The sequence below is a fragment of the Etheostoma spectabile genome, chromosome 1, assembly GCF_008692095.1.
Source record: "Etheostoma spectabile isolate EspeVRDwgs_2016 chromosome 1, UIUC_Espe_1.0, whole genome shotgun sequence".
NCBI classification, from domain to species: Eukaryota; Metazoa; Chordata; class Actinopteri; order Perciformes; family Percidae; genus Etheostoma; species Etheostoma spectabile.
In genome coordinates, this window is record NC_045733.1 from 16,507,029 (window position 1) to 16,520,816 (window position 13,788).

The window sequence follows — 13,788 nt, forward strand, 5'->3', positions numbered from 1 at the left end:
TTGTTGTGTTTGATTGCTAACTTGTAGCCAGCAGTGAACAAACTTCGTCATGTAGGTCCATTTTTATTGTATTGACATTATTGAAGTCTCTCGTTAGCAGTTAGCTGGTTATTGTCGGCTACTTGTCGCAAAGTGATGCGTGCACAACTCACATCTGCAGTCGACTCACATTGGGTATTAAACACATGGTTCAAAAATGAATGTTTATTTGTTTTGGTTCCCCACCTTGCTTCTCCAGCACTAGCGTTAGCTTAGCTTCATTACAGCTTAAAAGGCTAATCTCCTTCCTCCCAAGTAGCTGTGATAATATCCTGCAGTAGCTGTGCACAAGTCATTACTGTACTGACTCTGTTTTCCAAAATTGGATAAAAGTGTTGCACAGTGGAACATTAGGGTGAGATTAGTATTGTAGCCCATTATATTCATACGCTGTCAATAATGCCATCATTGCTGACATTTGAGCCCAGCTACATCTGCTGGCTCTCAGGCTTGCAAATGCCCCTGCCTCTGTATGACCCTTCCATAATAAATGTGTGTAGTTGTAGTGGTCTAATGGAGGACGTGACGGGAACGGTACAAGAGACACAGACTGTGTCAGACTCAGGCAGCTCCAGGGAAATGGCACTAAAAGTTTAAAGAATTCTCGACTAAACCAGAGTATTGTTGCTGCTGTAAACAGGTTTAGTGCTTTGCAGTGATGGTGGTGCTGGATTTCCCAATTGACATGCATCGGGGAGGCTGTTGCAATATTTTCTGCATTAACTACTTTTTGTGCTCGCTTGTTGTGTAACAGTGGCATGAGCAAGCCATTTAGGAAAGTAAAGTTTTAAGTGTGTATACAGTTAAGTGTGTGTGAGACTGATTAGAACTAAGACCATCTGTGGAGTCCTGCAGGGAATCTGGGAAATCATGAGGTCATTTACTGTTCGGACTGTGGCGTGGGAGAGGGAAGTGAAGGCTCTTCATTTTGTTTGACAGGGTGCACACTCACTCCCTAACTCATTCACTTATCTGAGCTTTATTTAATCTTAACTGTGGTGTTATGTTCTTATACATCTCCATTACTTAGAGAGTTTACTCCTGCATTTCCTGCCACTGTGACAGTTTGCTTTATTTTCAGGCCCTTAGTCCCTAGAAGGTAAAATATAAACATTCATTTCATATCCAGTAGAATAAACTCATTTTGAGTCTTTTTTTAAGTTAGCTAATGTATTCCAAAGTAGCACAGATTTGGGTTTTTCAAAGAGTTGTTGATGATCCCAATGGGAGTGGTGGGAGATGATTTGTTTGAGCCTGAGAAAGTACTTCCTTTGTTCAGCTGTGTCCGTGTGTGTGTGTCTGTGTGTGTGTGTGTGTGCGTATGCGTGTGCATGTCATTGCAAGGCCTCATTGCCCAGCTGTTATCGACTATTGTTTCACAGGGATGAGATAAACGGTTTATTTTAATTTAGACACATTTTAGTCTGACAAATTCCAATATATGTTTTGCCCCATCATTAATGTATAATTGTGTGTGTATGTGTCTGTGTGTCCCCAGGTAGCCTCTTCCTGTTCTGGAGCAGGGAACATTGTGGCTGTGGTCTGCTGTTCCGTGTTGCTTAGCAAGTTATAGCCGGCACCATGGCGCTGTCGTTCAAGAAGGACCTGGAAAAGTACAAGGATCTCGACGAAGATGAAATCCTCAACAAGCTGACTGCGGAGGAGCTCAAACAGCTGGAGACAGCCCTGGAGGAGATAGACCCTGAGGTCAGGACTCATTGAGGATTGGAAGAGCTCCAGGGCTCTTCAGTGGGAGGAAGTTCTGTGGCAAAAGAATTTATTTGGGAATGGCCCAAAAAAAAAAAAAAACTAACTTTAGGCATTTATTTGCACAAAAAAATCTTTATAGTCAATATTACATAACTACAGTTTTATCATTGCCCCAGTTTTCACAAAAAATACACCTAGTTTTACCTGTTACCAAAAAGTATTTACCTTTATGTCGGTGTTGTAGTACGTCTAGTGAATTGAAGCAGATTAGGGAAATGGAATCCACTAAAATATATATTCTACCACGTCATAACAGTTTAACTTCCTGGGATGCATTGAACATAATCCAATGGTGGATTTTTATTTCCCAGTCTCCATAGTTGGCTAAAATCAATTAAAGGGGTAGCCTCAGCTGCTGTAGCTCTGTCAGCAGACTGCCAAGTGTTTTGTTTGTTTATTTGTGAGTAGAGCTAGAGAGAATAAAATGATATCCCCCTCCCCCCCCCCTGCCCCCAGGCATCTGGGCGTTTTCTTGAAATTCCATGTAAACCGAGCAAGGTAAATCACCCTACGTGACCCCACGAGGCCACCAGGAAACAGTCAGCAACAATGGAAAAATAATAATTTCTGGATCCCATGTCATTAAATAGGCAAAGTAGAATTTGGTGTGTTCACAAAAAGCAGCACTGCACTCAGTTTCAATAAACCCAGGCTGGCTAGGCAGACTTTTCTTAATTTCCACACATCCTGGTTCACCTCCCCCAGGTTTTGACTCACCTCCAACAAACAGTTCAGTGATGGTTGCATTTTTAGCCATGAGGTTTGGTTTACACGCATCATATTCAACAAGTTCATAGTATGTATACTTCCTGTTTTGAGGAACTGATAATTAATGTCTATTTAATGTCAGGTGACTCTCAAACTCCTACATCTGGCATTGAGGCCAACTAGAGTGCAGATTGGGCATATATACATAAACAAGATACATTTAGCCTTTTCCTTTTACCCACATCTAGAGTGAGTGTATTAAAGTCTTCATCAGTCGACAGGTCTAATGTGTCTCCTTGTCTCTTCTCCTCAGAATGCTCTTCTCCCAGCGGGCTTACGTCAGAAGGACCATACAACTAAGACAGCAACAGGAACATTCAACAGGGAAAGCCTTCTCAAATACCTGGAGAAGGAAGCCATGGAGTACAAGGATAGAGAGGATGTAGTGCCCTTCACTGGGGAAAGAAAAGGTGTGTGTTTGTCTACAGAGAATCTTTCTAGCATGAATATTTACTATTTCAAACCCTCCATGACTAAAAGTGAAAACGGAGAAAGTCGAAGAATAACAGTCCTTGGTTGTGTGATAACACTTGTTGTATGTTTGGTTTCTTTTTTATTTGTTATACTTTAAAAATGCACCTTAATTCTTATAGTTAAGATAATATTACGAACAAAAATAACACCACAAAACAAATTCCAATAGGGGAGCTATTCAGTGTTGTGTATTGTACAATGCCTAACTCTCATTAAGATCATCATTATTGTGTTGCTATCACATGTCAGTAATGTGTTTCTCAGGGGACGTAAAACCAAGGCGTGCGTCTGTGTGTGTCTGTATCAGCAGTACATTACTGTTCTGCTGTCTTAGCAGGTATTATTAATGAGTGTCAGCTCTTATGCAACATACAGCCCTGTGGGAGAGGTGTGTTTGTACCAGTGGATATGAGGTAGATAGGAGGTAGGCAGTCCCAAAGGGGAGGCATGGTTATGATTAAATGTCTTGAATCTATCTGTTTATTTATGTTAAGTTTAGTTTTTAGAGATTAGTAAACCTTGACTCAATGTGCTCAGGCTGAGGTTTTTCCTTAACAAAACCATGCAGATCTGAGCCTAAAAGCTTATTTAAATGAGACAGATTTCTTTGTTTGATTTTGCTTATTGATAAGAACTAGTACAGTGCCTGTTGAAAATGTGTGTGTTTGATTACTAGGCCTGTGATATTGCTGCTTGTAGCTTTCTCCAGAACCATTGTATCTCAGAATTCAATTCAATTCAATTTTATTTATAGTATCAAATCACAACAAGAGTTATCTCAAGACACTTTACAGATAGAGTAGGTCTAGACCACACTCCAGAATCCACAAGGACCCAACAGTTCTAGTAGTTTCCTCCAGAGCAAGCAACAGTGCGACAGTGGCGAGGAAAAACTTCCTTTTAGGCAGAAACCTCGGTCAGACCCAGGCTCTTTGGAGGCGGTGTCTGACGACCGGTTGGGATTAGAATGAAGAGTTTATTTGTAGTAGTTCTTTGTAGCATAGTAGGGCACTGTGGGCGTTACAAGGCACAGCAGGACGTAGCTGGGCACCGCAGAGCGTAGCAGGATGTAACATGGCATCGCAGGACATGTAGCGGGACCATGGACAGCTGCTACCCTACAGAAGGACCTCAAAGCACTTAAAGGTGCTCTAAGCGATGTCACGTGTGTTTTAGGCTACATTTATTGTCACATACAGAAAACATCTCCTCACTATCCGCGAGCTGAAGCTAAACAAAATACGGTCTCTGTAGACAGCCCGGGGTCTACACACGGCAACAAAAACAAAATGTGACCACTATGCCTGCACAATATTGGAAAAATCTTACATTGCAATATTTTTTCCCCCTGCGATATGTATTGTGATATGAAAAAAGAAAAGGTAATTTTTACATAATTACATAAATAGCTCTGTTTGGAAATAATAACTCATTCTCGACTACTGCGATGATTTTGTAGGGGAGTACATCTACAGTCTACATCTACAGTGCATCTAGGAAAAAAATTAAAAAGGATCTTTTCTAATGTTTTCCAAACACCAAAGCAAGTAAGCTAAGCGCTGTGACTAACGTCACTCTTTTGAAGTGATTTTGGAGCGGGACATCTGGTAGAAATACTCTGGTTGACTAGCATGACAGCATTGTATTCATATAATAATCAATCCAGACTAATGTGAATGACAGTGACTGTATGTTGCTTCCTCTAAATTTCAGGTTGTGGTCGACTAGCGGGGCCAGCTCGTTAGTTTGATAAATTGATCAGACCTGCATGTCACGCGCACTAGCAACAAACTCTGTGCATCCAAGAACAATTAAATCAGTGATAATGACGTTAGATCAGACACACACTATTGTATTAGATTAGTGTTACGTTTCCAGCCTTGCGGTTCCAAACTGTAACGTTAGTTGGGACGGACGGACTCCTTGGATCTTTAGGCTAACTATATTAGCTTTAGCCTGGCTGGTAGCAGCTTTCTGCGGGCGGAAATGGCCGGGAGACGTTGTGATTATGTTGCATTAATCAGGTGAGTTCATATTTGCAGCGAACATAAAACACCGACTGCTTTAGCTTCACTGACTACCCATCAAAACTATGCGCATCACTGTGTCAGCAGCAGCTGCTGCCTACGGTACTTTTCTACACACGGAGAGCTTCACTTCCCATAACAAGCCCCGTCGGACTAACGTCACATACACACATTGCCCACATGGCTACCTGTCTTAAAGGGGAAGGGTCGGCCGGTAATAATCATGTAAAAGGAGAACGGTGGAAGTTTACTTTTCTATCAAGCAGCCTAAAAGGATTATGTCAACATCGCAACGTCCTACAATGTGACCATTGCGCATGCGCACATTGTAATGTTGACGCTAAAACACAATATCGTTCAGCCCTAGTGCCCACCTGCACCACGTAGCATACACAAACAGTTTGAGATGAATTGTGCCTTGCCTGTAAAGTGGACGAGAGCAGGCGGCAGCAGCCAGTGGGGGGGGTGACAAAAATCCGCTCACAAGTCGGACAGATTACAGCCATTGCCAGCGGCCTTCAGGCTAAACAGGTTTTGACAAAAACACTTTGGACCAATTCCGATTTAATAAAATAAATCAGACCCATATATCAGCTTGTACACAAGTCACCAGTTGGGTTATTATAGCAGAGTAGCTGTCAAAATTCTCTACATGTGATCATAAGATCAACTGAAAATCTGTTTTCTTCATTTTCAGCCATGTCGCCATCCGTACTCCTATGTGCTAATGATAGCAGCATCAAGCCGCAGTGATTTGCTGCAAATGAATGCAGAATGCCGCCAAATCTGTCAAGTCGGCTTAGTGGTGCGTCAAATGCAACGTACAGTCTATTCCCATCCAATTAGATTGAATATGGTATTGCAATAATAATGGTAACTCCAGTAAAATGATTTGAAACTTGTTAGTGAGGACGGGACTAAGACTGTATTTAAAGCTGATTCTGGTTTCCAATTTCAGCCCAAAACTTCTCACTAGCTAAGTTTCCATCCACTTGCCAATCAAATTATCTAAAGTTTGGTAAAAAAAAACCTCATGCGAATAAAGCTGGTGAAACTGTTGATGCTTCATTAAGATCAAGCAATGTGCAACCTAGCTAACAGGTGAAGAACACACACACAAAATCACTAGCTAACTTACTTTAAATGTGCAAGAACTATAGACCAACACAACAACAAGCTTATTTAAACTGACAACATGAGTTATACGACCTACAGTTCTCAAAGATGCACACACACCTTATCCTCTGGACAGCTAGTCTTTTTCTCTTTTCTCTCACTTTTTCTCCGGTTGGTGCGTGCGCCCGCTTGCAGTGTGAAACGTGTGTCCGCACTATTCTCCGACATGACAACCTCTTGTACAGAACTAAAGTAACGAGCCAGTTTTGTAAAATATAAGGACTAGAAAGTACCGATATTTGTGTTAAAATGGAAGGAGTAAAAGTAAAAAGTCGCCACAAAAAATGGAAAAAACCATCAGAAAAATCTACTTGAGTACAGTAACAAAGTATTTGTACTTCGTTACTTCCCATCTCTGAACAGTTGTATGTGATGCTAACACATTTATATAATCAGGCCTTGGTACTGGCATTAAAGAAGTGAAAATTGGCTCTAAATGTGGGATGCATCATCATGGCAACAGTCTGTGATGTCTACCTAAAGGGGAACACAATTGTCAGAAGATCCCTGAGTTTTGGCACACAGTAGATGATGTTTGGGGGCCGGAATTACAATACAGAAAGGCAAAATGAGCACCCAGTGCTGATCCAGGTGGGATTAATGTTGCTGGAACTGAAAAAACATGATCTTCTCAAGGGAGACCAGTATGGTTCAAACAGGTTTTAAGACTTTGGTAATCTAAGTCACCTTCTGAAAGAGTGAGAAAGGAGATGCTTTATGTGATATTTTGACAGAAAAGATGGGAATAGAAACATATCTGGGTGACAATCTCGTCTAGAGGAATTTCTTTTGTTGGGACCTCCAGAGACCTAAGCACTATTCCCTCACTGGAGAGGAAACATGGATCTGACCCAACCCTAGCCTGTTAGAAATTATTCTGTGCGTGCGTGCGTGCGCATGCCCTCTGACAACATGGAAAACTCAAATCACTGTGGTGGTTCTGTGGAATGTAGCTGATTCTCGTCCCCTTGTTAAACTCACCCCCTGGTGTGTGTGTGGGTGTCAATAACACACATAACTCAGAGGAAAACAGCCTACTTAATGTAGTGCCATGGCAACCACTACAGCCTTTATATTGGATCAGTTCTTCTTAATATATTCTATAATCCATTGTCCATTCCTTCTGTCATCCTTGATTTCCTTTGGAGTTTGGGAACATTATTGACATAGCAGTGGGGTTCAGATGAGGTTTAATATGTGTTGCCACAATGGAATATTTATTACTTGTTACGCTAATTGGAGCATTCAAGACATGCTTCTGTTCAAGTCTGATAAACATCATGAGGTTACAGTGGAGGGTGTGGCTGTTGGACCAGAAACAACACAAACACACAGCAGCTCTGTACCAAAACGCCTCAAGTGTTCACTTGTTATAAATTGCTTTCACAGTTGAAGCATTTGCCATTAAGCAGCCATGTGTAACAGGGAACTGGTACTGCAAAAGCAATAAATCAGGTGCTGCAAATTTGCTGTGCAAGATGTAATAATAGTTCAGTTTACTGGTTGATGACATCATATTTTCCTCATTTCTATGTGGCCAACCGCAAACCCTATAGAGAAACATATTTGAAAGAGAAAACAAGCCAACCTTTTATTGTAAACACCAGTGACAGGTTACAGACAATTTTTTAGGTTTAACTGGCCCTTGTGACTTGCTGTAGTTGTACTGTACTTAAACCATTTTTCTGTGCAATAAGGAATCATTTCCGTCATTTTGGGTGCACTCGATTTCTGTTTTACCTTAATATTGTCGTTCAGGTAATATCTGGAAGCTGATCTTTCCTGCCTCATCTGACTTTTTTATAGCAATCCCAGTGTTCCCAGACCACAGCAGTTACTTGTGTAAAATGTTATTATAATCTATAAAATTGATTTCCAAAACTACAAAAAATATTTGAATAAACATGAATTATCCTTTTTAAAGGGCCAGTGTGAAGAATTTAGGGAAATGGAAGTGTGACAGAAGTGTGTGTTTAAGTGTGACAGTGTAAACGGTTATCTTCTGTTTAAAAAACAACAACAAGTACAGTACCGCTATCAGCATGCACCGCACCAGGGTCATGTATTACGGGTCTTACATTTTTTGCATCAGACTTAATGGCATTGATGAATGACTTGTCACATGGAATTAAAATAAGGCATTGGTGCAATTCTTTGACTGGAAAGGACCTCAATAGCCCCGATACTGTAGTTACAGGCAGACACGGTGTAATTTATGTCATGCCTATTTTCATTATGTACCATAATGTGTTTTCCTCCTTTAGTCCATGATGTGATCTCCTGTGGGATCATACTGATCACAAGACTCTGGGGCTGTCGGCCTCTTGGCTCAGTCTTCTTTTTGCTCAATGGCTAAATGTCGCTCCAGAGGGACTGGCACAGGATGCTGCCTGATGACTGTATTTTACTGTTTACTGGCTTTCAGGAAGTGCCAGAGCCCCCACTTGGGACCAGTTTCAACAATTTGACTGGCTTGACTTATGAGGGAAAGAGGGAGGGCCTGTTCTTGGGGTGTTTTTGTTTAAGGAGACAGGCATGTAGAAGTGAATGGCACCCACTGGATGCTGTCTTCATCCAGTACAAGTGTTTGTTGCCCCAGCAGTGCAGTTTAGATTAGACTCCAGTCCAGTCATTGTTCCATGACTTCCTGCGCTCTTTCCGTTGCTTTCCCCAGATAGGTTACTATGGCAATACCATAGTTGTCAGTCATGAACCACTGATGGTTGGGGAATGTTGTGTAAAACCGCAGGAGGCCCAGACTTAATTTAAACAGCCCAGTTCTGTTGTTCAGACTTCACTTCCTTGTCAGAAACATTACCATTATTATAAGCTGGCCTAAACAAGGAATTCTTTCAATCAATCGAAGCGGATGTAATTAGATTTTGCAAAACTTAGCAACAAAAACAACTACAGAAGCTGCCATATGATAGTAGTGAAATATGTATCAAGATCTGTGCTAATTATCTGCGCCTGATTGCAAAGAAGCATAAAACATTTAAGTAGATTGAAGTAAACAAGCCAAGAAACTTAAAGTGTAAAAATAACTAGAAATGTGAGAAGCCCAAGAGTAAAGGAGAGCGATGACCATTTCAAGGCCCTGCTGTGCTGTGAAGTGTGCCGTCTGAAAGGAAAAAAAGCAAGACTCGAGACGCAAGCCCTGATTAGTGTTGGTGTTGATTCCAGATCTCTCTGTCTTTATTATTTGCTTAATATGGTGTACATATAATGTGTCCATCTGCTCGTGGACTCACACAGCACTTGGTAGTCATGCAGTCTTAGACTATGGCACAAGAATAGGAATGGCTGTAGGAGAATAACGAGGCACATTAACGGACAGATAACAGTTTTTTTTCCTTTTTTTTTTATAGATATCTGAGATTGTGTAACATCTCATAAAACCTACACCTGGCCTGCATGTACCCGTTTCTTCTGTCTGTTTTGACGTTTAAATAATTTATTGCCTGTCTCATTTTTATGAGGGCTGAATCACCTTGGAGTTTAGAAGTTCATCTCTACCCACTGTCCTTTTCCTCTTTCTCCACAGGTAAAGCATTTGTTCCTAAGCAGAAGCCAATGGAAACCCGCCAGGAGGAAGTCACAACCCTCGATCCAGAATTAGAGGAAGCCCTGTCGAGTGCCACAGATACAGAACTGTGTGATCTAGCAGGTAAGAATGAATAAATACCGTTTGAGAAAGCTAATAAAGTCATTGTAAAAAGGTTTTAAAAACGTAACTCTGTATGAGGATTTCTTTAACAAGAGCCCAGTGTGCTAGGACAGTAAAACACAAGCTCATTACACCTGATTTCCACCGGTTGCAGTCAACGGCTGCGTGTCGGCTCCGTGCTCCGCCGTCCGTCAATACCCACCAGGTCCAGATTTGTTGCGTAACGGGTGCTGCCATGACTGACAGCTGAAGTCACGAGGACCCACGAGATCTCGAAAATTTATGTGGAATAGAAGCACAAAAACAACAACAGTTTGTTTCCATCCAGAGGAATGGAGAGGAAACAACTCTGTTCTGTGTTTTCATGGTGTAGTGAAGGGAAATGTTATCCACTATGAGCTCTATTTGATTTTATTTTGAAAATTACCCGGATTGTTTTATGTTGTTTCTGTGGTTGACTTCCTGTCCTGCACTATCTGCCGTGTGCTGAATTTCCGCGAAGCTCTCCGGTGTCCGGCAAAAATAGAAGCTCTGCGTATCTGCTCCGGAGGGCTGCGGATTGCCGGAGCTGGGACGGAGTCGGAACACAGCCGTTCTGCAGTCAGTGGAAATACACACATTGACTTTAATGGAAACCTAAAGACTCCGCCGCCATTCCGCAACTGGTGGAAATTGGGAGTTGCACTGTGGCTGTCTTTGAAATTGCCTACTGTGTAATGCAGATGACTGCGGTTGCGGCGCTTTGCATTTTGGGATACAGTAGGCGAGATAGACTGGTCTGAGGCATACTGGAGATTTTCTCTGAATTAGTACGACAACTTGGTATTTTTGGCATACTGCAGATTTGGCTTTTCTTTACTTATTGCATACTACATGCTACATTTTGGCCAAGTCGGTACACACTGCTACTATAGTATGCAGTTTAGAAAACGGCCTGTGACTGTCCTTCCCAGGGCTCCGTCCTGTGAGTGTTGATGGGGGAATAAAAGGGCTTACTGAGCAAAATAACACTACTTCTCTTCCATGGCCTCTAGATTTGGTTACCCAGGAGAATACAGGCTTACACACTAATTCCTTACTATAGCTGCTGAGTCTATGGTTTGCCTTTGTTTTGCAGCGATCCTGGGTGTTCACACGCTGGTCACCAGTAGTCAGACATATGATGGGACTGCATCCAAAGAGGGTTACAACAGTAAGTACAATCATAGAATTGAACTGTTAATTCAAAGGTCCCAAAAGGATCAATATCTTGACTTCTGCCTGCGTGTCTTTTCTAGATGTGATCAAAGGGGAGAAGATGAACCCAGTGTTTGATGAGCCTCCCAATCCCACTAATGTAGAAGAAACTCTGCAGAGGATAAAAAGCAATGACAGCTCCTTAACAGAGGTCAACCTTAACAACATTAAGGTACACAGAAATACCAGCTTTAAGAGTGTCAGAGTGTGTAAATGCTACTAGACTGACAGCAGTGTGATTTTTGTTTTGTTTATTAAGAACATTCCAATTCCCACACTGAAAGACTTTGCCAAAGCCATGGAGAAGAACACGACCGTCAAGAAGTTCAGCCTGGCAGCAACACGGAGTAACGACCCTATTGCTGTGGTGAGAGCGAGTGGCTTGTGGGCCTTTTAATGGCTTTGTTGACACCAGACGTGACCATATTTACATCTTTGCTCTATTTTCTCCTTCTCCCAGGCGTTCAGTGACATGCTGCGAGAGAACAAGACGTTGCGAGCTTTGAACTTGGAGTCCAACTTCATCACCGGGGCAGGGGTGCAGGCTTTGGTTGATGCGTTGCGAGACAACGACACCCTCACAGAAATCAAGATAGACAACCAGGTAACCGGATCCTTTGTGACACACACAAACATACATAAAATGCATTAGCACACCAGCATCTGAAGTGACCAGAGTTTTTTGTTTTTTCTATTTCTCCTTTTTTTTTTATTGCTGTCATCATTCAGGGTCACTGTAGGTGATTACAGGGAACGTATGACAGAGGATGTTTTTGCACTCTTTTAAATAAAGTGGTTTCACAAAACCTTTTAATTAGAAGAAAATGTCTGTTATGTGGTGTGCAGTTGTTAAAAATACCAACCAACACAAACCACTGCCTGATTTAAACGTAAAACACCGGTTGAGAGTGTCCAGTAGTGCAAAAGAAGTTGAACCAAGTCTTCACCAAAGTGAAATTCAGACTCTGATGTTCAGGTCGTGATCTCTCTACATTGGTGTGTGTTTCAGAGGCAGCAGCTGGGTACTACTGTAGAGATGGAGATAGCTAAGATGTTGGAAGAGAACAACAACATAGTGAAGTTTGGCTACCACTTCACCCAGCAAGGACCTCGCTCCAGAGCTGCTGCAGCTATCACCAAGAACAATGATCTGGGTATGACACACGCACTCAACTTTACTGAGATTTGTTTTAACTTGCTAAAGCTGGTGGCCCATTACGTTTTCTTCCACCTGGTGTCTCTTTCTGTGGGAGAACGAGTCGTAACAATTCCAACATGTCTGCAGTTTGTCTCCATCTGTATCTACAATGTGTTTTTTTTTCCGTAAGACGTCAGTCCGCAGTGACGACCTCTGCTCTCTTTTTAGCTCCTCGTCCTGTCAGAGTCGCGGTAGCACAGGTCTGATGCATGGATATGACTCCGAAGTGTGTCAGTGTTTGAATGAATTAACAGTATGGAGATTGACACAGCGTGATCCCACAGCTTTGAGTGATGACATCTCACTTCCTGTTTTCTGCACACACTGACACATGCTGTTGAAATGAGTCTTAACTTTGACCGCTTGGCTCATGATGACAGATAGATATATACAGATATAGATAGATATAGACAGATAGGGATAGATACAGATATAGATAGATATAGATACGGATAGATAGATAGATATGGATAGATGGATTCAGATAGATGGATTCAGATAGATATTGATAGATAGATGGATTTAGATAGATGGATTTAGATAGATATGGATAGATAGATGGATTTAGATAGATATGGATGGATAGATGGATTTAGATATGGATAGATAGATGGATTCAGATAGATATGGATGGATAGATGGATTCAGATAGATATGGATAGATAGATGGATTCAGATAGATATGGATAGATAGATGGATTTAGATAGATGGATTTAGATAGATATGGATGGATAGATGGATTTAGATATGGATAGATAGATGGGTTCACATATGGATAGATAGATGGATTCAGATAGATATGGATAGATAGATGGATTTAGATAGATATGGATGGATAGATGGATTTAGATATGGATAGATAGATGGGTTCAAATATGGATAGATAGATGGATTCAGATAGATATGGATAGATGGATTCAGATAGATATGGATAGATGGATATAGATGGATTTAGATATGGATAGATGGATTCGGATATAGATATGGATAGATAGATAGACTAACAGGCTTGTGTAGGTTCAAGGTTGTGTAGCATGTTTGCAGTTCATTCTTATATTCTTCTCTCTGTCAAGTCATTAATTTTGTGGAATAATTCCTGATTTTTGCTCTTTTCATTTTACTCTCTAGTACGCAAGAAGCGAGTGGAAGGGGACCTGTAGGGACGAAGCCCAACCTGTCTCCCAGCCAATCCTATTTCATCTCACCACGTGGAATAATTTCAGCCAATGCCCTGGTCTCATCTCACTGTGTGGAAACTTTAGTCTTGTGCCAAACTGCGGGGCAAGGCGCGCTCAACCAGAACATACATCTGAGAAGAAGGGAAATAACTGGAATTGCCCTCTCCCATTTACATGTTCATACTTATGGTTATTATTATGTTGTTATTGAAGGTGTAAATCTGATTTGTTTTTAGACTTTTGATTTCAGCTGC

General features: G+C 41.4%; 1 protein-coding gene across 1 annotated transcript in view; it reads left to right on the forward strand.

Moving 5' to 3' along the window:
• Positions 1-13,788, forward strand: part of tmod2 (tropomodulin 2) — a gene marked incomplete at its 3' end in the record, with an annotated part of 20,309 nt that extends 6,521 nt beyond the window's left edge. Inside the window, 9 exon segments of the mRNA XM_032518774.1 lie at positions 1,538-1,746; positions 2,831-2,987; positions 9,799-9,921; positions 11,039-11,113; positions 11,199-11,329; positions 11,417-11,524; positions 11,618-11,761; positions 12,167-12,311; positions 13,485-13,788. Of these exon segments, the coding sequence (XP_032374665.1) occupies positions 1,621-1,746; positions 2,831-2,987; positions 9,799-9,921; positions 11,039-11,113; positions 11,199-11,329; positions 11,417-11,524; positions 11,618-11,761; positions 12,167-12,311; positions 13,485-13,516 (1,041 nt within the window). The 5' untranslated portion in view covers positions 1,538-1,620.